The 25,806-nt window shown below is 52.5% G+C and overlaps 1 protein-coding gene across 1 annotated transcript in view; it reads right to left on the minus strand.

The window, feature by feature from the left end:
• The window catches only part of lyst (lysosomal trafficking regulator), a 59,038-nt gene that overhangs the window by 10,464 nt on the left and 22,768 nt on the right, over positions 1-25,806 (minus strand). Inside the window, exons 9-42 of the mRNA XM_084470958.1 lie at positions 25,138-25,367; positions 24,789-24,855; positions 24,351-24,460; positions 22,925-23,297; positions 22,645-22,801; positions 21,791-21,964; positions 21,267-21,427; positions 20,528-20,718; positions 19,873-20,118; positions 19,075-19,248; positions 18,036-18,185; positions 17,757-17,894; positions 17,116-17,314; positions 16,780-16,908; positions 14,619-15,297; positions 14,131-14,311; positions 13,314-13,483; positions 12,540-12,770; positions 11,746-11,912; positions 11,192-11,344; positions 9,688-9,879; positions 9,218-9,435; positions 8,724-8,933; positions 7,755-7,931; positions 7,308-7,384; positions 6,697-6,885; positions 6,154-6,299; positions 5,544-5,640; positions 5,216-5,277; positions 4,954-5,009; positions 4,542-4,694; positions 3,884-4,128; positions 2,523-2,589; positions 2,211-2,367 (exon numbers count right to left, since the gene is read on the minus strand). Of these exons, the coding sequence (XP_084327084.1) occupies positions 2,211-2,367; positions 2,523-2,589; positions 3,884-4,128; positions 4,542-4,694; positions 4,954-5,009; positions 5,216-5,277; positions 5,544-5,640; positions 6,154-6,299; positions 6,697-6,885; positions 7,308-7,384; positions 7,755-7,931; positions 8,724-8,933; positions 9,218-9,435; positions 9,688-9,879; positions 11,192-11,344; positions 11,746-11,912; positions 12,540-12,770; positions 13,314-13,483; positions 14,131-14,311; positions 14,619-15,297; positions 16,780-16,908; positions 17,116-17,314; positions 17,757-17,894; positions 18,036-18,185; positions 19,075-19,248; positions 19,873-20,118; positions 20,528-20,718; positions 21,267-21,427; positions 21,791-21,964; positions 22,645-22,801; positions 22,925-23,297; positions 24,351-24,460; positions 24,789-24,855; positions 25,138-25,367 (6,126 nt within the window). The remainder of the gene's footprint in view (positions 1-2,210; positions 2,368-2,522; positions 2,590-3,883; positions 4,129-4,541; positions 4,695-4,953; positions 5,010-5,215; positions 5,278-5,543; positions 5,641-6,153; positions 6,300-6,696; positions 6,886-7,307; positions 7,385-7,754; positions 7,932-8,723; positions 8,934-9,217; positions 9,436-9,687; positions 9,880-11,191; positions 11,345-11,745; positions 11,913-12,539; positions 12,771-13,313; positions 13,484-14,130; positions 14,312-14,618; positions 15,298-16,779; positions 16,909-17,115; positions 17,315-17,756; positions 17,895-18,035; positions 18,186-19,074; positions 19,249-19,872; positions 20,119-20,527; positions 20,719-21,266; positions 21,428-21,790; positions 21,965-22,644; positions 22,802-22,924; positions 23,298-24,350; positions 24,461-24,788; positions 24,856-25,137; positions 25,368-25,806) is intronic.

The following is a 25,806-nucleotide window of genomic DNA, read 5'->3' on the forward strand; positions in this document are numbered from 1 at the left end:
CCCCCGCCCACCACCACCCCCCCAATCCTTTATTTAATCGCAGTGGTTTCAGGAGGACATAAAGAGATGCAGCCCTTTAGAGGATCAGAGGGGGCAGAGATGAAGGGGAGGAGGAGAATGAATGGGGATAGGGAGAGAAAGGGCGGGATGATGTGAGCAGCCAGTCAGATAGGGAGAGGTGTGGTGTGGGGAGGGAGGGAGGGAGAGCGAGAGAGAGGGGTTGTTTAAAGACTTCAAAAAGGGCAAAGACAAATCCATTGCAGATAGACGTGGCTAATCAAAAGGTCAGTTACGCTGTGAAACATGAAACTAAACCAAAACTTGAAAAAAAAAAATGAAGTTCAGGGAACCATTCGCACATCAAAGGGGTTCCAAGACAGAGCCGTCGGCATGACGACGGCTTTTCCAGTCTACCGCTTTTCCAGTTTCCCAAATAAATTTGCTTATTATTGGTGATGATTGTGTGCTGGTGGGGGTGTTGGTTGGGGTGTTGTGGTGGTGTGGGTGGTGGTGGTGTTGGAGGGTAGGGGTGGTGGTGGTGCTGGTGATCATGAGGGTGGTGGCGGTGGTGGTGGTGAAGGGTGGTGGTGACGGTAGTGGTAGTGGTGGTGGTGACGGTAGTGGTGGTGGTGACGGTAGTGGTGGTGGTGTTGAAGGGTGGTGGTGACGGTAGTGGTGGTGGTGATGGTGACGGTAGTGGTGGTGATGGTGACGGTAGTGGTGGTGACGGTGACGGTAGTGGTGGTGGTGGTGACAGTAGTGGTGGTGGTGTTGAAGGGTGGTGACGGTAGTGGTGGTGGTGGTGGTGGTGACGGTAGTGCTGGTGGTAGTGGTGACGGTAGTGGTAGTGGTGGTGGTGATGGTGACGGTAGTGGTGGTGGTGACGGTAGTGCTGGTGGTGGTGGTGACAGTGGTGGTGGTGGTGGTGACGGTAGTGGTGGTGGTGGTAACGGTAGTGCTGGTGGTGGTGGTGACGGTAGTGGTGGTGGTGGTGACGGTAGTGGTGGTGGTGATGACGGTAGTGATGGTGGTGATGACGGTAGTGATGGTGGTGGTGACGGTAGTGGTGGTGGTGGTGGTGACGGTAGTGCTGGTGGTGACGGTAGTGGTGGTGGTGCTGGTGGTGACGGTAGTGATGGTGGTGGTGGTGACGGTAGTGATGGTGGTGGTGGTGACGGTAGTGATGGTGGTGGTGACGGTAGTGGTGGTGACGGTAGTGGTTGGTGACGGTAGTGGTGGTGATGGTGGTGACGGTAGCGGTGGTGGTGATGGTAGTGGTGGTGGTGGTGACGGTAGTGGTGGTGATGACGGTAGTGGTGGTGGTGACGGTAGTGATGGTGGTGGTGATGGTAGTGGTGGTGGTGGTCGGGGGTAGTGGAAGCTCGTGGTGGTGGTGGGTGGGGTTGGTCGTGATGGTGTTGGTTATGGTGGGGATCAAGCTGGTAGGTGGGGGTGTGTGGTGGTGGTGGTGGTTATGGTGGGGATCAGGCTGGTAGGTGGGGGTATGGGGTGGTGGTGGTGGTGGGTGGGGTTGGCGGTGATGGTGGGTATCAGGCTGGTAGGTGGGGGTGTGGGGTGGTGATGGTGGTGGTTATGGTGGGGATCAAGCTGGTAGGTGGGGGTGTGGGGTGGTGGTGGTGGTGGTGGTTATGGTGGGGATCAAGCTGGTAGGTGGGGGTGTGGGGTGGTGGTGGTGGTGGTGGTTAGGGTGGGGATCAGGCTGGTAGGTGGGGGTGGTGGTGGTGATGGTGGTGGTTATGGTGGGGATCAGGCTGGTAGGTGGGGGTGTGGGGTGGTGGTGGTGGTGGGTGGGGTTGGTGGTGATGGTGGTGGTTAGGGTGGGGATCAGGCTGGTAGGTGGGGGTGTGGGGTGGTGGTGGTGATGATGGTAGTGATGGTGGTGGTGTGGGGTGTGGGGTGGTGGTGGTGGTGATGATGGTAGTGATGGTGGTGGTGTGGGGTGTGGGGTGGTGGTGGTGGTGATGATGGTAGTGATGGTGGTGGTGTGGGGTGTGGGGTGGTGGTGGTGGTGATGACGGTAGTGATGGTGGTGGTGTGGGGTGTGGGGTGGTGGTGATGACAGTAGTGATGATGGTGGTGTGGGGTGGTGGTGGTGGTGGTGATGATGGTAGTGATGGTGGTGGTGTGGGGTGTGGGGTGGTGATGATGGTAGTGATGGTGGTGGTGTGGGGTGGTGGGGGTGGACTCACCCTGGTAGGCCAGGAACATCTTGGTGAAGGGGGGCATGCGGACCAGGAAGTGCAGCACGGTGCCGCTGTTGGAGTAGTGGGAGCCGTAGTGGTAGGGCTGGACCGGGGGCATGGGGTCGTCCTCACGGATCCCCTTCTTGTACTCATCCTCCAGGTACTGAGGCAGACGCACACACACACACACACACTCAATCATCCAGACACACAAAGTAGACTTGCAAACACACACACACACACATATACATACACAAGTGTGCACATACACACTTGATCACCCAGACACGCACACACAGCAGACCGTGGTTAACATACCTTGTAGTTGTCGACGTATCGGTCCTCTTTCTCCTTGGACTGGACGGCAATGGGTTTGTTTAGGTTCCTGTATGATCAAGAAGAGAAAAGGTCAAAATAAAACAAACAAAATGAAACCATTTCACCTCAGGTGGACAAATCCACATTTAGATCAGTGGTGACCCTCGACTCTGCCTCGGATCGAGGGGGTATCGACTACTAGAATGACGAAGAGCGTTACAGGCTCTGACAGAACGCTGCTGAAGGCGGGACTCCACTGTGCAGTGGGGGTGGGAATCACAGGGTACCTCACAATACGATACGATATGCGGCCCACAATACCGATAATATCCTGATCATATCCTGATGATAATCAATATATTGTTCGACAATCCTATAACGATACATAACGATATATGTCTAACTATGAATACAAAATCACCGTCCTTATTATGGTTCAAACTGAACGATATTTAGTGCCAGTGTACCGGTTCTCATATCGCATGAAGAAGGGCGACCATATATCGCCGTGTTAATATGTCGTCCCACCCCTACTGTGCAGCATCTGCTGGGAGACGGAGACGGATGGCTCAGAGATCTGACGGTTAAGGTCCTTCCATCCATCTCCCGTATCGTGTTTAACTTATCAATGGGAATCAAGCCGGCTGTAAACATGCACATTGACGCTCGTTGTTGTGTTGCAGCCGAGGAGCCGCGCTCGACGCTGTTCATCATCACAGTCTGGGAAACGTCAAACGAAGCGACGCCCCGAATTAAAATGTGTCCGATTGCAAAGGTTATGTTTGCTGAACGAAGTGGCGCTGGTTGGAGCTGTTGATGCGCGGGGGCGTCGCTGCTCGTGACAACATCACGCCGGAGCATCTGTTTCTTCACGGCGCCGCCGTGCACTTCCTCTGGTGTCACGGAGAGACCATCTGGGAACGCTGCACCAAGACGCCACGGAAAAAACATCTCTCCCACTAAAGGACGCGTGATTTACTCTGCGGCAGCCAAACAGCAACAGAATGCACATTTATTCAATGTTAAAGAGACTTGTTTTGAATTTAGTTAACAATATAGTTTGGGTAGACCATTTATTTTAGAAGCATTTAATCAAATGCTCTGAATGAAATGATTGAATGGCCTCGCTGTCTGTCTACCTACTAACCCGCCTACCTGCGTGCACTCTGCCCATGCCCTTATTGCGCAGGAGTCTTCCACAAGGCTAGGCAGACCTGGTCCTAAAGCTGGCTAGCTAATCACGTGTTTTGTGGGAGTGGGCGTGTGGGAGTGGCCCCCCCGCCCCCATCTGTCCCACCTTCTCCGTGACCCCCCCCCCCCACCTTGTTGGTGACCCCGCCCCCCCCCCCCCCAACACTGACCTGTAGATGCTGGGCTCCTGCAGGTCCAGCGTCTCGCTGATGTAGTCCCTCAGGATGAAGGGGAACACGGGGTACTGCATGAGGTCGTTGAAGGAGCGCCCGGCGTGCTTGTTGAGGTGCGTCAGGTACTCAAAGTTGGAGATCTGCCCCGAGCCCCACAGCTGGGTCAGTGCGCTGATGTTGCCGTGCTCCAGCAGGTTGGGGAGGTCAGAGTTCAGGATGTTGTGGTACACGTCGTCGCGGAACTGGACGGTGAATAAACGTAATGGAGTGTATGCCCTGATTTAGTATTGTTATATTTATAGAGGTCATGGGTTATTTCCTTTTTATTTATTTCCCCGCGATCGACACAAGAGAGAAGCATTTGCTGAGAGCGAGCGAGCGAGCGAGCGAGAGAGAGAGAGAGAGAGAGAGAGAGAGAGAGAGAGAGAGAGAGAGAGAGAGAGAGAGAGAGAGAGAGAGAGAGAGAGAGAGAGAGAGAGAGAGAGAGAGAGAGAGAGAGAGAGAGAGAGAGAGAGAGAGAGAGAGAGAGAGAGAGGCAATCCAGCAAAAGGTCAGTTGGTGGGGGTGGTGGTTGATATGGATCATTTCTGTCAGCCCCCCACCCCCACCTCGGTACACTCCCAAGACCCCGTGGGAGATGAGAGAGGCTCCTGACCTTGGTGGTGTCAAAGGCCAGCAGCAGGGTGCGCCCGTTGGTGAGGAAGATCTCCACGGCGTTGTCCCGGAGCTGCCACCAGCGCTTGTGCACCTCCTTGATCTCCTCATAGGTCCAGGAGAACGAGGCGGCCTCCAGCTCCCCGTGAGGGCTCTGTCCACACACACACACGCACGCACGCACGCACGCACGCACGCACGCACGCACACACGCACACACGCACACACACACACACACACACACACAAAGACACACATCAGCACAAGCTGGGCACTCAGAGAGGTCGGTCGGGGACAGTTCCCCCCACCAATGCATTATCTACATCCCTGGGGTGGTGCACCCTCCCTCACCCCCTCTCTCCCTCGCTCCCTCCTCCCTCACCCCCTCTGCCCCCTCTCTCCCCTGGCGTTACCTGGCTGTCGTGTGCGTCCGTGGCATTGTCCTCCACAAAGTACATCCCTGACTTCCCTGGAACACACAAGGGAAAGGTCAGTGAGACACTGCAGAGCCTTCCGCATTGGGGGCATCAGTTGTGGTTGTGTGGGGTTGTGATTGTTGTTGTTGTTGTTATACAAAGGGAGGGAGGGAGGTAGTGTGTCTGTGTGCATGTGTGCATGTGTGCGTTTTGTTTGTGTGCGCGGAAATTCATGTGTGTGTGCGTTTGTGTGTGTTACCCAGGAGCAGCTCGCCTGCTGTTTCTACGGAGGGAGCAACACTGATGCATCTCCTGGTGAACCTGTGAGACAAACACATTCAGCAGAAGCTCTCCTCAATTCAACTCAATCCAACTTTATTCGTAGCGCGCTTAATCACAGTTACAGTCTCAGAGGGCTTAGCAGGCCGCATATTAATGACACCCCACTGACCCTTGCCCCCGAGAAGGCAGGAAACACCTGAAATAGCAAGGAAGAGATCTTGAGAAGGACTGCAGATAGCTTCCACCCCCACCAGAGCCTCTTGCTCCTGTCCCCCAGTGTGGTGCTGCTCAGGGGGGCCGTGTACCTGATGGGTTCGCTGGTGGCCTTGTCCTTCACCGTGGACGAGAATGACGAGTGGGTGTTGTCCTCAAACAGGAAGGACAGCGGCTGCTTGGCCGCGTCTAGAGAAGACAAAACAAAACAAAGACATTTTGGCGCTGCAGTGGTGGAACGAGCTGCTCGCTCCATGATGTCAGGACCGCAGAGTCGCAAAAGACTCAAGACTCACTTGTTCAGAGTTCACCTGGACTCTGCATAGCCTCCCCCCTTAGCCCCCCCACCCCTGTTACGCACTTATCGTATGTTGTACGTCCTTGCACTTAACAATAGCACTTTGCATTGTGTAGCATCTTATCCTAACTAGCTTTGTTGTATACGGGGAATGGGTTAACCTAGTGATTGTTAGTGCTTGGCACTTGTTTCTATGAACATCCTTACCGTACCGACAGCGATATATTGTTGTTTCTCTTTCTTCTGACAAATGTACTTATTGTAAGTCGCTTTGGATAAAAGCATCTGCTAAATGCCCTGAATGTAAATAGGTTAAGAAGGCCGGCTTGGGACCAGGCAGACGTGTAAGGCCCCCACGGGGGCCTCAACACGCCCCCCATGGGCGGGCGCGGCGTGCTGCTCACCCTCCGCCTTGTGCCGGTCCTTCAGCAGGTACTTGTTGGGGATGGTGAGGTAGCAGCGCTGCAGCCGGCGCCGCTCCCGGTTGGGGCCCTCGGTGGGGTCCAGCTGCCAGGAGGTGGGGTAGGATGCCTGGTCGTACCACACGGCCCTGGGACGGGAGGACGGACACGGGGGGGGAGGGGGATTAAGGAGAATTCAACAGAAACACTTAACGATGATGTCACTCGATGTACCTGAATAAACTGGGAGGAGCCCCACATTTTGAACAGATTAAGTTTAACATGGGTACTAACGACGTGCACGGCCTCAAGACAATCGCTAAAGGGGAAACACGTTTTAATACTAGTTACGGTGGGGTAGGCAATTAAAAAAAAAAAAAGGAGTAGGGTCAAATTCAAAAGCATCAAAGTCAGCGCTGTGAGACCAGACCATACCCGACCCACCAGTACACAGCATCTAAAGACGCAGGAGCTGTTAGAGCAGACCTGACCCCACCCACCAGTACACAGTGTCAGTACACAGGGTCTACAGACCCAGGAGCTCACCGGTCGTGCGTGTGCTGCTGCACCAGCTCCTGCCAGCGCCGGCTGGCGCTGAGGTTGGTCTTGTAGAGGCTGCGGATGTGCAGGATCACCTTCTTCCTCTCCATGCCCTGCCGCAGCGACACGCTCTGGGTGATGTCCGCCGCGATCTTGGAGATGTCGCGGGACTTGCCGTCCAGCCTCTGGATGAGACTGAGGCAGGGGGAGAGAGGACATGGTGTGACGTGACAGGGCCTGATCAGTCGCCGCACCCTCCCTCTGGAACTCCCTCCCCGACCACGACCGACAGGCCAACACTCCCTTCATTTAAACCCACCTTTTTAAGATCGCTTTCACCACGTAACCTCCTTCCCTTCTCACCCCTTCCTCCTTTCTAATCTTTTTACTAATATACATTCTTATTAACTGATTTTATTTTGTGTTCACTCTGTAAAGCATCTTTGAGTATTTATAAAAGCACTCTATAAATCTAATGTTTTATTATTATTGTTAATATTATTAATATTATGGTGGCATTAAGGATGGACCAAGGAGCTGGTCTTTGTTGAGCGGGGTGCAGGTCTTTAAAATGGAGGATGAGATAATCAGGAGATAATGTAATAGTTCTATCTCACCTTTTCTGAGTGTTGGACATTTTCTTCTCCCACGCCAGCTTGCTGGTTTTCTCTTCCGCCTCGTATTTCAACTTCTCCTAGACGAGCCAAACAGAGATTAAGTGCTTTGTGGTTCGTAGAAAAATACACAACAAATGAACCACAAAAAAAACAACACCTATATGAGGATAAATCATACATAAAGTCATACATAAATAAGAATCAATGTTAAAGCCAAGTCAGCTTGTCTTACTGACTTTGATCAATTACAACTCAAGTGACTTTCAGTTCACTTTAGTTGTATATATTGATATACATACATACATACATACACATATACTGTATATATACCCACTTCTACCCAGTCAGAGGCCCTCTCCTGGGTATTATATCTATATCTACATAGATATGTATCTACACTATACCCCTTCTACCCGGTCAGAGCCCCCGGCCGTCCCCCCCTGGTACCTCCTTGATGGCCTTGAGGAGGTCCGGTTTGTGGGGCGCGCTGGGCGGGATGCAGCGGTGGCCGCACAGCTTCAGGGAGGTCATGAACACGGCGGCCGCGCTCTGCTCCTCGCGGCTCAGGCCCTCCTTGTGGTCGTGGAGCAGCTCGTGGAGCGAGAGAGCCAGCTTGGGCCCGTGCTGCAGAGGGGGGGAGGGAGGGAGGGATGGAAAGAGTGAGAGACGAAGAAAAAGAGATGGGGAGATATATGGAGATAAAGAATGAGAGGGAAATAGTGACAGAGAGTGAGAGTGGGTGGGTGAGTGAGTGAGTGAGAGAGCAAGAGAAAGAGTCGGAGAGAAAGAGTGAGAGGGGGAGAAAGAGTGAGAGGGGAGAGATAGGTCGAGCGAAAAACAAAAACAGAAAGAAATAGATGGAGGGAAATATAGTGTGGGGGAGTCGTGTCACGTTGCATTGTGGCCGGTCATGTCGAGTAAGGGGGGAGCGGTGTGGTAGACCCAGGAGACCCAGCGGCCACATCCAGCCTGTCCATTTATCTGTCACCATCCACAGACTCAGCATAAAGACACCTCATGGGTCATCCCAATGCTGAGAGCTGTACTTTCATATCCACCCCATCCCACTCGGAGAGAGGGCAAACCGTTTCCCATTTTAGACACTATTTTACATCCAAAAATGTTAATCTATAATCTGCTGAAGTTATGGCTAACTGATCTAATGGACACACTTATCTTCCAGGTCAAGTGGAGTCTTGAATGCATCAAGGCCTCTTTTTTATTTGATGTCTTTTTGTTTGTATAAAAAAGAAGCACTGTAACAACAACAAGTTTGTGGCTTGATATTTTGAAATGACGCTTCACAAATAACAATAATTGAGACAATAATCTGAACGGCGTGTTTTCCAGCTAAACCTCCACATTTCATCTTGAGAGAACCCCCGGGGCTGTGTCCCGGCGTCGGGTACCGCTCACCTCCAGGCCCGGGCTCAGGCTCTCCCTCAGGATGTCTCCGTGCCGCGGGTCGAACACAAAGTCCAGTGCCTCCTTGCGGTCGGCGAGGGGCTGGGCGGGGCTGAGCGTGTGCACCAGCAGCCGGCCGATCTGGACCCGGAAGGTGTCCCGGCTGGACCACAGGATCCGCCGCCACTGCTGGTGGGGCGCCCCGCCGCGGCCTGTACTGCCCTGGGGGACGGCGGACGGGTAGAGCACCAGGTCAGAACGAACACACACACACACACACACACACACACACGCCACATATTCTCTGTTGTAGAAATACAATTTCAAAATGATTTGAAAAACTATGCATATGTATATGTACAATAGATGACTGTCAGATTAGAGGTGGCTTCCATTTACAAAAGGAGCAGACAGCAGATCTCTGCGTCTTTGCTCCAAACGATTCGTGGGGAACGTCAGGATTCCGACCCAGGACCTTGGAAAGCTAAACCCAAGCGTGGACCCACCAGGCTGAGTTTGATCCCCTCCATCATGAGCCGCAGGATGTCCTTCTGGAAGCTCTTCTTGCTGGCGGGCGGGAGGGGGAAGGGGACGGGGGAGGCCGGCACAGAGGAAGACGAGGAGCAGCCTTCGTCGTGGCCGGGGTCGGCCGGGTCGGGCGTGGACAGCAGGTGGTCCGGCGTCTCGGGGAAGTTTAGAAGCTGGTAGAAGTCCTGGCTCATGTCTGGAGCGCGACCGAGGAGAGGAGGGGAGGGGGCGGGAAACCGAATTAGACCCACAAAACCGAAACAAAACACGACGCCGGCGGTTTCTACGTCAATCAAGACTCACTTGTTCAGAGCGCACCTAGACTCTGCACAACTCACTCCCCCCCCCCCCCCCCCCCCTCCTACACTCCTCGTACACACTCACTGTATGTAAGAGGGGTGTGGCACCTAAAATTGAAATGTAAATCTGTCCGGGTCGCCATGGTTACCGTGGTAGATGAGCCGGTTGACGGCCAGCACCACCAGCCTCTGCAGCCGCTGGACGAACTCTGTCTCGCTGGCGCGGATGGGGTTCTCCTGGCTCATGCGCCGCTGCATCATCTGGCTGAGCTCGTCGCTCGCAACCGAGCGCATGCGCATCAGCAGCGAGTCCGACTGCACCAGGGAGAAACGGCGTCGGCCTGGACCGCCCAGCACCACGGGGGGGGGGGGGGGGGGGGAGAGAGAGGTGGTTAGTGATATTGGGTGAACATTCATTTGAATCACGCGTGATCTCGAGCATGTTTGTTTGAATCCTGCGTGATCTCGAGCATGTTCACTTGAATCACGTGTGATCTTGAGCATGTTCGTTTGAATCCCGCGTGATCTTGAGCATGTTCACTTGAATCACGTGTGATCTTGAGCATGTTCGTTTGAATCCTGCGTGATCTTGAGCATGTTCACTTGAATCACGTGTGATCTCGAGCATGTTCGTTTGAATCACGTGTGATCTTGAGCATGTTCACTTGAATCACGTGTGATCGCGAGCATGTTCGTTTGAATCACGTGTGATCTTGAGCATGTTCACTTGAATCACGTGTGATCTCGGGCATGTGTCTCTGAATCAGCACGCCACACGGCATGCAACGCGTGCGGTTTAGTTTTCCTCGCGCTCTCACAGGTTCACAGCGTGGTCACGCCACCGAATATCTCATCAATAATTCATCCATTAGTCAGCAGGCTTGGAAGAGGAGAAAGAAAGCCTCGCTTGCATAAATGGCATCCGTGCAAGAATCTGGTTCCTGTTAGTTTGGTGAGCTCTCCGAGTAAACACACACACACACACACACTCCACACAGGGCGCACCAGTAACGCACTGAATGCAATGTACCGGGCAAGGTTACTCCTCAGTCAAGGACCAGGGAGAAGGTGAGTTCCACGGCAACAACAACAACAACAACACAAACAACAAACATGTCCCCCAGGTGGGAGGGGATATGTTCTCATTGCCAGAGGATGGGGGGGTTACGGAGGAGTCGGTACGGAGGCGACACCGTTGCCCTGGGCTACCTGAGTCAGGAGGATGGAACATGAAGGGTGAGTTGGTGGTGGGGGAGGAGGAAAGGGGGGACTCCTGGGCCAGGAAGCTGAAGGGGGGAGACATGGGGATCTGGCCGTAGGAGCAGTAGTGCTGGCGGGGGGGGCGGGGGATAATGGAGTCTTTCATGGCCATCGAACCTTCGCGCCGGGGACGGGGGAGGGGTATGGAAACACAGACGGGTGAGCAATGCATCATGGGGATACGAGGCAATAACACAACAAGGAAGATGTCACAGGTATACTGAGCAATGCATCATGGGAATACGAGGCAATAACACAACAAGGAAGATGTCACAGGTATACTGAGCAATGCATCATGGGAATACGAGGCAATAACACAACAAGGAACAGGTCACAGGTACACTGAGCGTAGAGCAAGGAGTGGTGATCTGCGTTTTCCTCGCGTTCACTCACCACTGATGCTCTTGCGCTTGGGGTGGATGGCGTGGTGGGGGGAGCTGGGCATGTTCATGGAGCTGCTCAGCTTCTGGGGGTCCTGGTTGGCGGTGGTCCTGATGAACTCTATCGCCGACTGCAGGACCCGGAACTGGAGGGCCACGGCCATCTCTGCGGGGGAAGCGTTTAAATGTAAATTTACATTTAGGGAGTTTAGCAGACGCATTTATCCAAAGAGACTAATTGTAAATTAGTACAACCACGCCACACACTCTTTCACAAACACCATCTCCTGCTCTCATACTATCGTTTCTGTGAATAAGTCTGGGGGTCGACCGATGCATCGGCACACTTCAAAAGTTCCTATTCAGTGGCCAGCAGGACATGAAGAGGTTTACAACAGCCACCACGCCATGTGGTCTTCAACGTCCCGTGACACACGCCTACAGGTTCCACCAGATGCACTCAAGCTCACTTGAAGTTACGACACAGTCGCAAGAGCGCTTCAGTACTACCCTTGTTTGTCCCCCTCCTCGACTTTGCTGACCCCCCAGGACCCTGCGTGCCCTTACCCTGTGTGCGGCGCATCTTGCTGGTCTGCATGAAGCCCAGCAGGGTGATGAGGTCCTCGATGATGCGGAAGTACTGGGACCCGGAGGAGCTGCAGGAGTGGATGGTGACGGCCACCAGCAGCTGCTGGATGTCGCACACCAGCAGCTTGTAGTCGTTGAGGGGAATCCTGGGGGGAGGTCACAGGGCAAGGGAAGGTTAAGACGGGGGGAGGGGTTCAGAGGGAGACAGACTTATGTAGGATCACCGTATGTGAAAGGAAGGGGAAGGGAAGCAGATTGTTGGCTTAGATCAGGAGGTAGAGAGGGTTGACTTGTAACAGGAAGGTTGCTAATTAGATCCCCGGCTCCTCCTAGCTAGAGTGTGGAGGTGTCACCGAGCAAGACACCTCACCCTAACTGCACCCGACGAGCCGGCTGTCGCCTTGCTGTGTGAATGTGTGTACGAACTGTTGTAAGTCATTTTGGATAAAAGCGTCTGCTAAAGGTGTAGGAATTTTAGAATTCAAAGAAAAGAAGTAACAGCACGTCAACCTTTCCAATACATTCCCGCAGGAGATCCTTTCTCGATAGAACCCTAGTCCTCGTCTATCTGGATCGAACATAGCGGCCACTTCCAGCGGAAGTGGTTTTCACAACAGCGGGTCGAACATGAGTCGTACATCTCATCGTACAACCCGTTCCCGCCTGTTTCAACAGAGAGAACATCTCTCGCTGCGTCGCAAACGTTTTCAATTGGCGGTTTGCGGAGGGATTGAACACACGCGGGCCGTGGAGCCTCTACGGGGCCGGCGTACCCGTTCTCCATGCCGTTGAGGGTGGACAGCGTGTTGAAGAGCACGTAGAGGAGCCCGTGGTCCAGCAGAATGTCGGCCAGTTTGGGGCAGGCGTTGAGCAGCTGCAGCAGCATGCACAGCAGGTTGTGCAGCAGGGAGTTCTCGTACAGGGAGTTCTCGATCAGCCCCAGCATGGGGATGATGCAGCGCTTCCTGAACGGGGAGATGCCCTCCATCTCCTCCAGGTCCAGACTGGGCATGTCGGAAAGGAGAGACACAACACAGTTATTTCATAGGGTTAGGAAATGTCGGTGCACTTTAATATCTATCTATCTCTATATATATATATATATATATCGATATACTGTATATCTATATAGATAGGTATATAGAGATAGTTAGATACTGGTAGATACAGTATCTATCTATAGATATAGCCTTTTTAGGTCTTATACTTTGACTGTCTTGTTTGTTTGTGCTTTTAAATTTTATGTTTCCTCAATGTATTAACAAAGTCGATTCAAGTGTAAATAATAAGAATAAATAGGGGCAGGATCATCGAAATTCAGGGCAGGATCGTCAAATCTCAGGGCATTTAAATCTCAATCCGAAAGTTTCTGGATTCCATCTCCAACCTCCGCAGCCGGCCTATAGCAGGCGTCCTCGAGCAAAGAGCTGATGAACGACATCACACGTCTAGATCCAAACCCTCTGCTAAACAACAACAGCAACACCCGTGACAAATCATCCCATGGGTTGTAAGCATGTATGTGGCGCGTGGCTCCTCAGACTCACTCCTCCTCCAGGCTCACAGGCCGGCCGAACAGCATCTCCAGGAAGCACTCCAGCAGGCCCTGGCTGCCCTGGTGCAGGTACAGCTGGTTGGCCAGCAGGGAGAAGCCGTGATTCTTCAGGAACTTCTCCCTCTGCTCCTTGGAGGCTCTGCTGAAGTAGGCGTCCAGCAGCTACAGGAAGGGACACAGGGATTCAACAGGGGAGGGGGGTGACACACACACACACACACACACACACACACACACACACACACACACACACACACACACACACACACACACACACACACACACACACACACACACACACACACACACACACACACACACACACACACACCCCTGCGTGTTATTGCTGAGCACCAGATTCCTTTCAACCCTCTCCCCTTATCGGGTTGCTTTCCTAATTTCCTGTCGCAGCACTGGTCTAGCACGTGACCTCTCCAGGGGATATTGACCTGGTCGGAGCCTCCAGCTCCTCATAATCATTTGTTTCTCTCTCTGCCTGCTCCCTTTGATAGCGCGCTTGTCAACAAAAAGCCCCGCCACGCAAAACTTCCCCTTTCAACACAGAACGCGACGAATATCAGCAGCACCAGCGCGGCTGCTTATCGTTTGTCTCGATTTAATCGAACGCATTCCCCGCCCGATGTTTTGCCATCTCGTCCGTCTGCTCGGTGGCGCCGAGGCCGGGGGAAGCGTCGGAGCTCGGCGCGGGGCTGGAGGGGCTGGAGGGGCTGGAGGGGCTGGAGGGGCTGGAGGTGCTGGAGGGGCTGGAGGTGCTGGAGGGGCTGGAGGTGCTGGAGGGGGGGCCGTACCTTCATGACCCCCTGCTGGATGAGGGGAGAGGGGTGGTTGACCAGCACGATGAGCGCCTCGGGCTGGATCAGCTTGTCCATCACCTCCTCCAGCATGAGGTCGGGCAGCAGCAGGAGCAGCCCCCGCAGGAGGTCGTAGAGCCCACAGCAGACCAGCACCAGGCAGTCCTCCACTGTGGACCTACACACACACACACACACACACACACACACACGAGGTGTCTTTTTTGCTTTGCTTAGAATAAAGGACTTCAAGCCATTCTAAAAAACAACACAGTATAACATGAGAATACTCATGGATGGTGATGATGTATCCTTGTAATACTTATATACTACTAATATGTAGGTGAACACTCAATACCACGATGACCAATGAGGATAATGGAGGTTAGGGCGAGCTAGTGACACCATAACACACAGCCCGCAGCACCTCAACACAGGTCAGTTCAACCTCAGCTAATCCACTTTTTGCAAAACATGGGGCTCACCTGTCGTCCGCCTCCGACTTGCTGTGCATCCTCTCGTACCCGGGGGAGTAGGTGTAGCTCTCCCAGTCCTCGGGCAGCGAGCCACGCTCGGCGGCGGCGGCCCCGGCGGCGGCGGGCCAGCGGCCCACGGCCAGCGCGCCGTTGGGCGCAGCGGGGAAGGCCAGGCCCAGGCTGGCCAGGTTGCTGTGGCTCCGCTGGAAGGACTGGATGCCCCTGAGGCTGTCGGGCCGGCGCGGCGCGTCCTCGCCCGGCCAGTCGAAGCGGTCCTCCGACTCGGCGCCGCCCACGCTGCCCTCCGGCAGGCTGTCCAGCTCCGCCTCCTCGTCGGGCTCCTCCTCCACGCTGATGGAGGGGGGGCGGGGGGAGGCGGCGCGCCCGTCCCCGCCGGACTCCCGCGACTCGCAGATGGTCTTGGCCGACTCGCAGCTGCTCAGGAGCTGCTCGTCTCCGCCGCCGCCGCCCCTCTTCAGGGTCTCTGTGCTGCCCGGGGCCTGCTGGGAGGGCGGGGCCTCACCGCCGGCCTCCCCAGGGCCAGGGGCGGGGCCGGAGCTGGGGGCTCGCCGTGGACAGGGGCTGGCCGCCGGGGAGGGGTGCGGGGAGGGGGTCAGGCTGGGGGGCCGCAGGAACTGGTCGTCCGCGGTGGGCTCAGAGGAAGAGGCCGCCGGCTGGCCTGGAGAAGCTAAATTAACGGTGGGAAGTCACGTGGACGACAGAGTCAGACAGACACCGGAATCAATACCATAGAGCCTTCAACAGGCAGAGACTCTGGCTCCTTTAGAGGGAGCCGAGAGGGACAAGAGGAGACTGATGACTCTGGTTAAGATCTAATCTGAGATCTGAATCAGAGGAAGGCATCATGTGCATGCGCGCGTGTGTGTGTGTGTGTGTGCGTGAGTGTGGTTGGAGTAATGCTTAACACACACACACCCCTCAGGAGAGTAAACCATGTCCTACAATCCTTAAATGACACAAAGGGGGTCTTTAAGGACACTGCCCTCCAGGAACCCTAGCTGGGGGATCCAGGACAAGTATCTAACAAAACTCATCTCCACAGAGAACAGCAAGGGCTGCTTTACCAAATCAATATTCTATTTATATCATCAGCACCTTAAAATAGTCTGGTTTGGACTTTGGTTCTTCTATTTCTAATTGCCGTTTGATATGCATGAATGCTCCGTTAGGACTGCTATTGAATTTCGTTGTGCTGACGATAACGGAAATAAAGGAATAATTAGAATCTATTGTATCTGTTTTTTCTTAAGATTAATTTATGCATTTTTATGCTTTATTATAGAGTGAGATAGTTAGGAAGGTATGGGAGATAGAGGGCGGGACATGCAGCAAAGGACCACAGGCAGGATTTGAACCCGGGATCAGGACTGAGCCTTTATAGTACGCGCTCTACCCAGTGAACAGTGTTTGGAATAACGCTGTTTAAAAGAATGGCGTTAGGTAACGCCGTTATTTTTTCAGTAACGGGGTAATCTAACTAATTACTGTTTCCGTCGTTACAACGCCGTTATCGTTACTGAACGTTAAATGCGGTGCGTTACTATGAATTGATTGAATAAACTGCGTAATCCGAACGCACCCCTGGCTCCACACACAAACTGCTAGTGAGGAGACCGGGTGGGTTAACAATGAGATAAGCGATTATGATTGGCTAAGGCAGAGTCATGTTTCATGGTAGCCAATCAAAGCCAGTGTATTTACACACAAGCCAGGCCACGCGCACCATACACACACACCAAACAAATTCGAAGAAGCAGCAGAAATGGCGAGTCCGGAGCAATCCGATGAAAAGTTGGCATTTTCAAGGTGGAGATATAAGCACTACTTCAAATTCATTGACATTCATTGGCAACTTTATTTTTTTACAGTAACGCAAATAGTTACTTTCCCTGGTAACAAGTTACTTTTATTATAAAGTAATTCAGTTACTAACTCAGTTAGTAAACTCAGTTATTTACTCACTTTTTGGAACAAGTAGTGAGTAACTATAACTAATTACTTTTTTAAAGTAACGTTCCCAACACTGCTGGTGAACCACCGGGGCGCCCCGATTCTATTCCATCTCTTCTAAACTACAGATATATTCCCCCTGAGATCCTTCGGGGGTCTTCATGAGGGTGGTGCCAGGCCGGTGCGGTGGAGGCCCTACCTTCTGGGTGGAGGTCCGGGAACACGGTGGGGGAGAGGGAGAAGACAGAGCTGCTGGCTGACTTCCCCCCGCTGTGGGAGTGTCTCAGGTACATGATGGACTGCACCTTCTCCCGGTACAGCTTACCGTCTGGCGACACACATACACAAATGCATGAGCACACACGCGCACCCACATACACACACACACACACACCCACACACACCCACCCACCCACGCACCCATACACGTGCGCACCCATGCATGCACGCACACACGCACGCATATTCTATTGATTACTGGGATGGGGGATGGGGAAGGGGGGGGCTACGGGTCAGAGCCGGAGCGGGACCTCACCGATGTGCAGGGAGAAGTAGAAGCTGGTGGGGGTGTGGCACACGTAGGTGTTGGTGGGCGGGTGCACGGCCAGCAGGAAGTTGTAGACCAGCTTGAGCAGGTCCAGGTCGGGGGGGGAGCCCAGCACCTCCTGGATGATCTTGACGAAGGACAGGCAGACCTCCTGGGGGATGGCGGTGAGGTACTGGTCCCGGTTCTCCTGGGAGAGGAGCAGAACACACATGTCGTCACGCCGCGGGTTACAGGAAACGGCGTGAAATGGCTCACCGGCAGGGGGCCTGCTGTACGGCGGCGCAAAATCAGAGGATACTTTACCTGCGAGAGTAGGATTACTATTGATTTAAACCTCAGTGTGTTTACAAGCTTTATAAGATAAGAGAGGAGAACATGGCAATGCTACCAGGGTGCTTATTATCATTCATCTTTATTCATTGGAAATTATTATTAATGGTGTGTTGATTATGTCATCTTGACACATCAAACTAGACTATAATTATTTAAAAACAAACACAGTCTTCTGCCAACACAACAAAAACAGTTTTACAGTTTCCAGATAAAGGCTGATCATTTACCGTTTAGCAAACATTGCCTCAACCTCAATGTACACAATGTACAATGAAGTTTCCCAGAATGCATCTCACCTGTAGGACCTGGCAGGTGAGCAGGAAGCGGTGCACCACCTGGGCCTTGAGGAACTGCCGGATGTTGAAGACCTGCTGCGGGTGGTGCACCCGGATCAGGATCTCCAGCGCGGCCAGCAGCGTCTCCCACACGCCCGCCTGCACCCACACACACAGCACAGACCCCCGTCAGTCACAGCACAGACCCCCGGTCAGTCACCCCACACACACACAGCACCACTGTGGTCGACTGACCGATGGATAAACCCTGACAACAACAGCACTCTGGTTATGGTCTACCTCCGCCTTGGCCCAGATCTTCCAGTCCAGCAGGACCTCCGAGAGCAGCTGAATGTCCTGCACCACGGCGGTGGACTCGGTGTCCAGGCGGAACTGCCTGTCCTCCCCCAGCGTGAGGATGGGCCCGCTGCAGCAGCCGTCCAGCAGGGTCTGCAACCAACGCACACATCAACCACCGTGGAGGACGCCCGCATGGAGATCCCCATTGCACTCCTGATCCTCCCTTGAAGGAGAGACCCCCCACTCTGCGTTCATCTCAAGATTTCTTCCTTGTTAATTAAGGGAGTTTTTTCTTGCCCTCTGGGGGGCTAGGGTGAGGGGTGTGTCTAAATATACGGCGTGTTAAGCCCTTTGAGACTGTACCTGTGATTAACAAATGTAATTGAATTGAGATGCAGCAGCTGTATCTCACTGCACCGAGGACTGCTTGAGCACATCACTGAAACAGATCAGAGTCCAGCGATGCTGCAGAAATAGACACACATTGATGTGTGTGTTGTCGTGTTGCCTAAACCCTCTGATGAGGTGGGTGGGGAATCGATATGGGCACAGTGACAGATCAGCGGAGCCGTCATAACTCTCAGCAGAGCAGGGACTGGTTATCCCCCCGAGCCAGCGGGTCAGTATTGATCAGGATGGGCTGCTAGTTAGTAAGCTAGTAGCTAGCTAGTAAGTCCCTGGTAGGCGGAGTTACGCCGGTGCGTCCTTGTAAGTAATGTTACAGGGCCACTTGATTACTTATCCTTCTAGCAAACTGTGTTACACTCTGATTTAAAAAATACACGTTTTAGACATGTGCCGGTACCTCCATGGCTGAACCAGTGATCCAGCTGAAGCAATACTGAAAGAGCATGTCTATCAGAAATGTGATCACTTTATAAAACACCAATATGTTTACAACAGAATAATGGCAAATTACTGCAGTTGAAGTGTGTTTCTGTTACTAGCAATGATCTCTTTGGTCCTGCACAGGGAATTTAACACTTCTAGCCGTCTCTGCCTCACAGAGGCCACCGAGTGTGCAAGCAATGAGACGTACTTTCAACATGTGGTATCCCACGATGCACTTGGCTTTGATGAGGACCTGGTGGATCATGGAGTATCCGTGGCAACAGTCCATCTCGTGGATGCGGTGCTGGTTGTACTTGGCCAGAGAGAGCAGCACCTGCAGCGCCAGCGCCTGGGTCTGCTCGCAGTCACTCAGCTCTACGGCCTGCGGGGTGACACACACACACACACACACACACACACACACACACACAAGTTAAATAATGAGTTAAATAATTCAATAAGTTCAATAATGTTAGCAATAAAATCTCATCCTATCACTGTCACACATCCTATCCTCTCTCTTTGATCACAAGAATCCTCCCATCGCCACTTCCTAAAACCTTCCCACTCATGCCACCCTGGGCTGAGGTAGAGCTGACAGAACACTGCTTTAGGAACTCTAACAATCTGACTGGGACGGGCTCCATCTTACACACTGCCACTCAAACACCAGCACCCGCCCTGTCGTACTATTAATATGTGGAGGGTGTAGTGTGGAGGGTGGAGTGTGAGTCGTGCAACGTCAGCATCTGTTTGATGGTGTGTTTATATTGTTTTTTTAATTTCAGTTTTATCTTTTATCTTTTTTTATCAGTTAATCAGTCATTGTATTTTAGGTTGCCTTTTGAGAGCTGGCTAGGGACAACAGATGGAAATTTAGCATTTGCAGCTAACTCACTACAGCTAATTCACAGCAAGAAATGTGTTTGTCAATTAATGAGCATTGTCCCTTTCAACTAAATAAATAAATAAATAAATAAATAAATAAATGAATAAATAAACTGACCTGGGCAAAGAGGAAGACGAAGGTGGCCGTGCCCCCGATCTTGTGCAGGACATTCTGCAGGCCCTGGGGCTCGACGGGCAGCAGGGCCCGCAGCGCCGGGGGCTCCAGCGTGGAGCTCTGCACCTCCTTGGAGCTGAAGGGCCGCTGGGTGACCAGTGTCTTGGCCTGTCCCTTCAGCCTGATCACCGGCTCGTAGATGGTGTAGAGCCGGGGGCTGCTGGGGGTGTAGACCACCGCCAGGCTCTCCTGTGTAAGACACGCACGCACGGACACACACACGCACGCACACAACACACACATACACACACACAGCGAGGTATGATGCTTGCTACGGAGGAGGGGATGACGGATGATGCGTCTGGATGGAGTCACTGATGAAGAGCATTGAGCTGAGGCGGAGGGCGGACCGGAATGACTGAGTGTGTTTGGAAATTAACCGAGAAAGACTTTCTTTCTATATCCACCGTTTTTCGGATTGCCGTGAAATATGAAGAACAAGTGGGCAATTTAATATTTAGTTTAAAAATAGGAAAATACCGGAATGATCGAGTGTGTCTGGAAGAGAGACCAAGAAAGCCTTTCTAAAGGACCACCGTGAAACATAAAGAACAAATGGGAAATGGAACATCTGGTTTGAAAATAGGGAACTACTCACGACGAGCGCCGAGGTGTCCACTTCCTTGCTCTTCATCAGAAGCTCTCGGACGTGCTCGCACTTCAGGCCCTCCTCCGTCACGTACTTGGAGAATGTCCCGCTGGGCTTGCCGTACTTGCAGGGCATGATGGAGGTGAGGTCGGGCCCGCTGGCGTACAGGTAGAAGGCCTCTTCAGAGCCGATTCTGGAACCTGGTGAACAATATTACAAAGAACGTGTTATTGCTTTAATGGATATAAGTAATAATTTTATCAACCTCAAAGCCTTAGTTGCTTAGTAGTTATCTGAGGGCATATCTGAGCTATTCCTCTTCTTTATTCTATTACGATACAACAATATAATAATATAATCGATACAAACAATATAATCGATACAAAAATCGAAGCGATAAACAGATACTGTATTTGAAACAATATTACAATATTATTTATGTCATGCCCTGATTGCCACCAGGGTGTACAAAGGAGTGAGCATGAAATACTTTTCTTAAGAGGATCAGAGCAGATGGAGCGGTCGGAGGTATTTACACACATCGCCCCGAGAGGGGGATTACAAGGGAGGATGGATTAGACTCACCCCCACCAGCATGCACCCCTCATGCACACCTCCCCCACCACCCCTAGGGCCCAGTGCAGAGACTAGAGACTACCACCCCGGCTGAGAACAACCCTCCCCAGGGGACCTGCTTATCCTCCACCACCCCCCACCGGCACCGCCGACACTGCGGCCCCCGACGCACCGTTGAAGAGCAGCACGGTGCCCATGTTCCAGCGGACCCCCTGCCGGAGCAGCTCCTCCGAGGACAGCAGGCTGTGGCCCAGCATGCAGACGGTCTTGTTGCTGTCGGAGGACAGGCTGGACTTCCTGGGGAGCGTGTAGTCCAGGGACACGTCCGACTTCCTGTGGGCGGCGAGGGAGGTCACAAGGGCACGTTAATGTCGCTGGCGTGCCTTTACTTTGTTCAGATCTGGTTCAAACAAGCGTTGGTTCCAGTGTTGCTTACACCGTGGTTCAGTGTGTGTTACATACTAGAAACTATGTCTTACTTAATTTGGTTAGGAAAGTTCAGGAATGGATATGATAGGATCAGGATATAATATAAATATAATAAAAATACAAAACAGTGCTAAGGAAAACAAAAATAGATGCTCAAGTAAATGCTAAAGTAAAGACCAACAGAGTCAACAGTATAAACAGTCTAAACATGGATAATAATAATGGATGGTCGGCAGTCTGCTGTATGTAGAGAGAGCATCTCCTCACCTGATCCCACACACCCAGACCACCATGCGGCCCTGGATGTTCTTCTTGCCCTCAGGCTGCTGGCTGTAGGTGAGACCCAGGTGCTGCCAGTGGCCCGGGGTCAACAGGCCCGGCCCCGTCTCCGCCTGGGCCAGCAGCCCGGCCTTGATCTCGTCGTTGGGGTCGATGCAGATCCTGGAGGACAAGGGCGTGTACTTTAGGTTGAAGAATGCATTGAGAGCCACCAACTGTTGAAGCCATTGGAAGAGGCTTGTCTTCTGTCACATTAAGAAAAACACCAAGGAAGTGAAACGATATCAAACTCAGCCACCCTGGTCAAACGAGTCTTAAACCCATTCAGGTGAGGTCTGAATAGACACTGTGACTACCTCTAATGCCGTGTGCTCATCGTGATGACCAGATCAGTTCAGCCTTGGTTTCAAACACTTCAAGGGGTGATATTACGCAACCAGGTGTGAGTGGGATTAGCCGTTACAAATCGTTGGAAAATCTGCCTTTTTTGTGTGTTTTTCAAAAGTGGGAGTATATAAGATAATCCTTTATTAGTCCCACAGTGGGGAAATTTGCACCTAGATGTACCTAGATGTATGACGGATAGATAAGCAACACTTGCTGCAGTCCACTGGGTAGGCTGGAAGACTGATCTATCCAGCATACATCTAGGTGGACACGCCCACTTGTGAAAACAGATTTTCAAACAGCTTGTAATGGCTTATCACACTCACACCTGCTGGCATAATATCACCCTCTTTAACACACTTCTGGCCCTTTTCCTGCATTCATTGTAGTCTTCGGTCAACACATTATACAGACAAAAAAACACCCAACTCCCCACAAAGATTTCGGGAGCTCACCTGAACGTCAGCGACCCTGTGCAGAAGTCTGCCCACACCTGAAGCATCAGGGCCTTGGAGCCCATGGACAGAACGTGGACCAGGCCCTCGTCCAGCGCTCTCTGGCCCGCCGGAGAGCTGCCACGCTGGGCCTCGGGAGCCGAGGTCTTCCCCGCCTCTGCTGGGTGGTGGTTAAGAGCAAGAAGACGTCAAACCAATGCAAAATAAATTAAAACAGACACGCAACTTTATTCACCCCCCCCCCCCCGCTGGAATTCTGTGAAACCACCATTCGTCTCACCTTTGTCCTTCTCCCCCTCCTCCGCCTCCGCCTCCGTCAGCCTCAGCCACATGGAGGCGCTGAAGCCGCTGGCCATGTGCGGCCAGCAGTTCTGCCCCACCAGGGGCAGGTGGAGGGGGGAGGCGTGCCAGGGGGAGGTCCGCAGGTGCCCGCTCCTGGGCTCGCCGTCTCCGTCTCGGCGGGGGGACAGCTTGCCCTTCCACAGCAGGCCCACGCCTTTGCCCCCCCCGCCGGCGGTACCGTTCTGCCGGGGCCCCGGGGAGGCCCCTGCGGCAGTGGGGGCCCCCAGGACGATGGGGAAGGAGAGGAAGTGAAGGGGCTCCAGGTCCATGTTGGCCTCCACGATCTGCAGGATGCCTTTCAGTAAGATGTCCTGGGAGAGGGAACCACAAGAATGCATTGCATTAGAACAGGGGTGCCCAATACATCCATCACTGTCGGTAGGGCGGGTAGATCACAGTGTGACATTCCAAAAATAATACACATTTATTTTAGAAAAAAATTATAATAATTAATGACTATTATTAATATGGCATTTGCTCTTGATTGACAATTAGAATATCATGTTTTGGTCTCAGGCACACGAGATGGAAGCAATAAATACAGGAGGTGGAGGCGCATAAAGCCATTGCTGGTGTGAGTATGCGGCTGTACATGTGCACGAGCGAGGGCAGCAACCCTGCCCAGTGTCTTCTGGTGCCTCATTAGCAGACCAGTGCCACAATGCAGAAGGACCCTCTAGAAGAGGCTCAGATGTCATGTGATAACCCACTCCCCAGCACGCCTAAACCCTTACAAAACCTTTCTTGATAAAACATTCACACCGTTTCCTACAATGCATCGTCTCTGACAACAACTACTAACAGGTAAGAGCCCGCAGGATAAACACAAGAGTTCACAATGTAGACCTTTTAGTCATAAAGGTGCCAGTGTCACTTTCCAATTAACAGGTGGCACTCGCTACATCACACTGGGTTTTGGCACATGGGCGCTAATTGCAAACGGATTTGGATTTGGAGTCCCAGGGGGCGAGGGTGTTGATGAGGGGCCAACACAAGCCAGGGAGACTACAACCGTACACATACATCCACAGCTGGTAACAGCGATCATGGACTAAACCAAAAATGGTTAAAAAATAGTACTTAGCATTGTGTGGCATCTTATCCTAGCTAGCTAGCTAGAATGGGTTAACCTAACAATTATTAGTGCTTGACAACTGATTTTATGAACATCCTTACTGTACCCACAGCGATATATTGTTTCTCTTTCTTCTGACCAATGTGCTTCTTGTACATTGCTTTGGATAAAAGCGTCAGCAAAATGCCCTGAATGTAAATAGGTTTGTAGGGCGATGATCTGTTTTCATGTTAGTAAATAAAATGGTATACTTTAAAAAATAACCAACGTGATAAGAGTTGAGACTTACGATGGGAGCAGTCTTCTCCAGGAACAGGCGGATGAGCAGGGCCAGTTCGTCGGCTGTGATGCGCTGGCTCACCATGGCAACCAGCAGCTCCACCAGCACAACCTGGCAATCTGGATAAAGAAATAAAGAGAAGATTACAGACATCGCGTTGCTTAAATGCTACACCGAGACGATCAACAAAACCACAGGGGCGCAGCAGCACCAGCAACATGGAGACCACCGGTTTGATGTGAAGTGCCGTGTCCGAGGGAGTAAAAAAAAACACATATCTTTTGAAGAGGAATGTGAATGTGAATGATAAAAATAAAAAACTGTATAAAATAATGGGGGTTAAAATGGTAAATTGTGAATAACATAATATTGGAGAGGGAATTCCGCAATGGCAACTCAAAAATGTTTGGCTAACTAACTAAAACTATTACAACCACAACTACAAACCTTTGAAGGAGGGATCCGTTTGGGTGAGGACCTTGTGGAAGCCAGACAGAATGGTCTTGACTCCCTTCTGTGAGGGAGCAGGAACACAAGAGAGAGAGAGTCAGAGGAAAAGATGGGCGAGAGATGGAGAACAGCAAAAAAAAAAACCCAGGAGGAGGAGAGGGAGGAGGAGGAAGAGGAAGAGAAAGAAAAGGAGATGGTACAGAGAGAGAGGACGAGACATAGAAGCAGGGACAGAGAGAGAGAGAGAGAGGGAGAGAGAGAGCCAAATACAGAGAGACAGAGAGAGACATACAGAGAAAGTGACAGAGTGAGTGAGACAGACAGAGGGCCAGTCCCGGGGCCAGACCTGGTCGTAGAGCAGCGTGGCGTTGTGGCGGTTGGCGCGCACGGTGTCCAGCAGGCTGTGGAACACGTGTCCCAGAACATCCAGGTCGGGGGCGCCCGCGGCCAGCAGCTGCAGCTCCATGGTACAGATCTCGGGGAACAGCAGCGCGCCCCGGCCCAGCCCGGGCCCCGGGCCCTCCGCCAACCCGCGGAGAGCCCCCTCGTGCCCCACTGCCGACTCCACCTCTGCTCCTGGGTGGGGAGGGTAAAATACAGTAAACTACTGTAATGTGCTCAGTGGTACCTGGATTCAAACAAGCCTCCAAAGCACACACACGTTCACGCACGTTGGCTGGCACACACACGCACACACACGTGCACACACACACACAGTTACTTAAAAAGCTGAATCTATTCAGGGACATTCCCGTACTTAATGCAGTCCTGCTCCAGACCTCCATCTTGTTGGAGGCAGCTCATAAAAGTGAATGATGGTGAGCCTTTACAGCGCCTGCATGGGAGTCACCCCTTCCCCGTACACACACACAACCTGTCACCCTTTCTACCCCCCGTCCTCCCTATGATGTGATTTACAGCTGAGCAGGGCAGCGGGCTCTCTGAGACTCCCACCATCCCTCCCCTTACAATTAATTAATCTCTCTCTCTCTCTCTCTCTCTCTCTCTCTCTCTC

This window comes from Micromesistius poutassou (genome assembly GCF_964030765.1).
Source record: "Micromesistius poutassou genome assembly, chromosome: 7".
Classification (NCBI taxonomy): domain Eukaryota; kingdom Metazoa; phylum Chordata; class Actinopteri; order Gadiformes; family Gadidae; genus Micromesistius; species Micromesistius poutassou.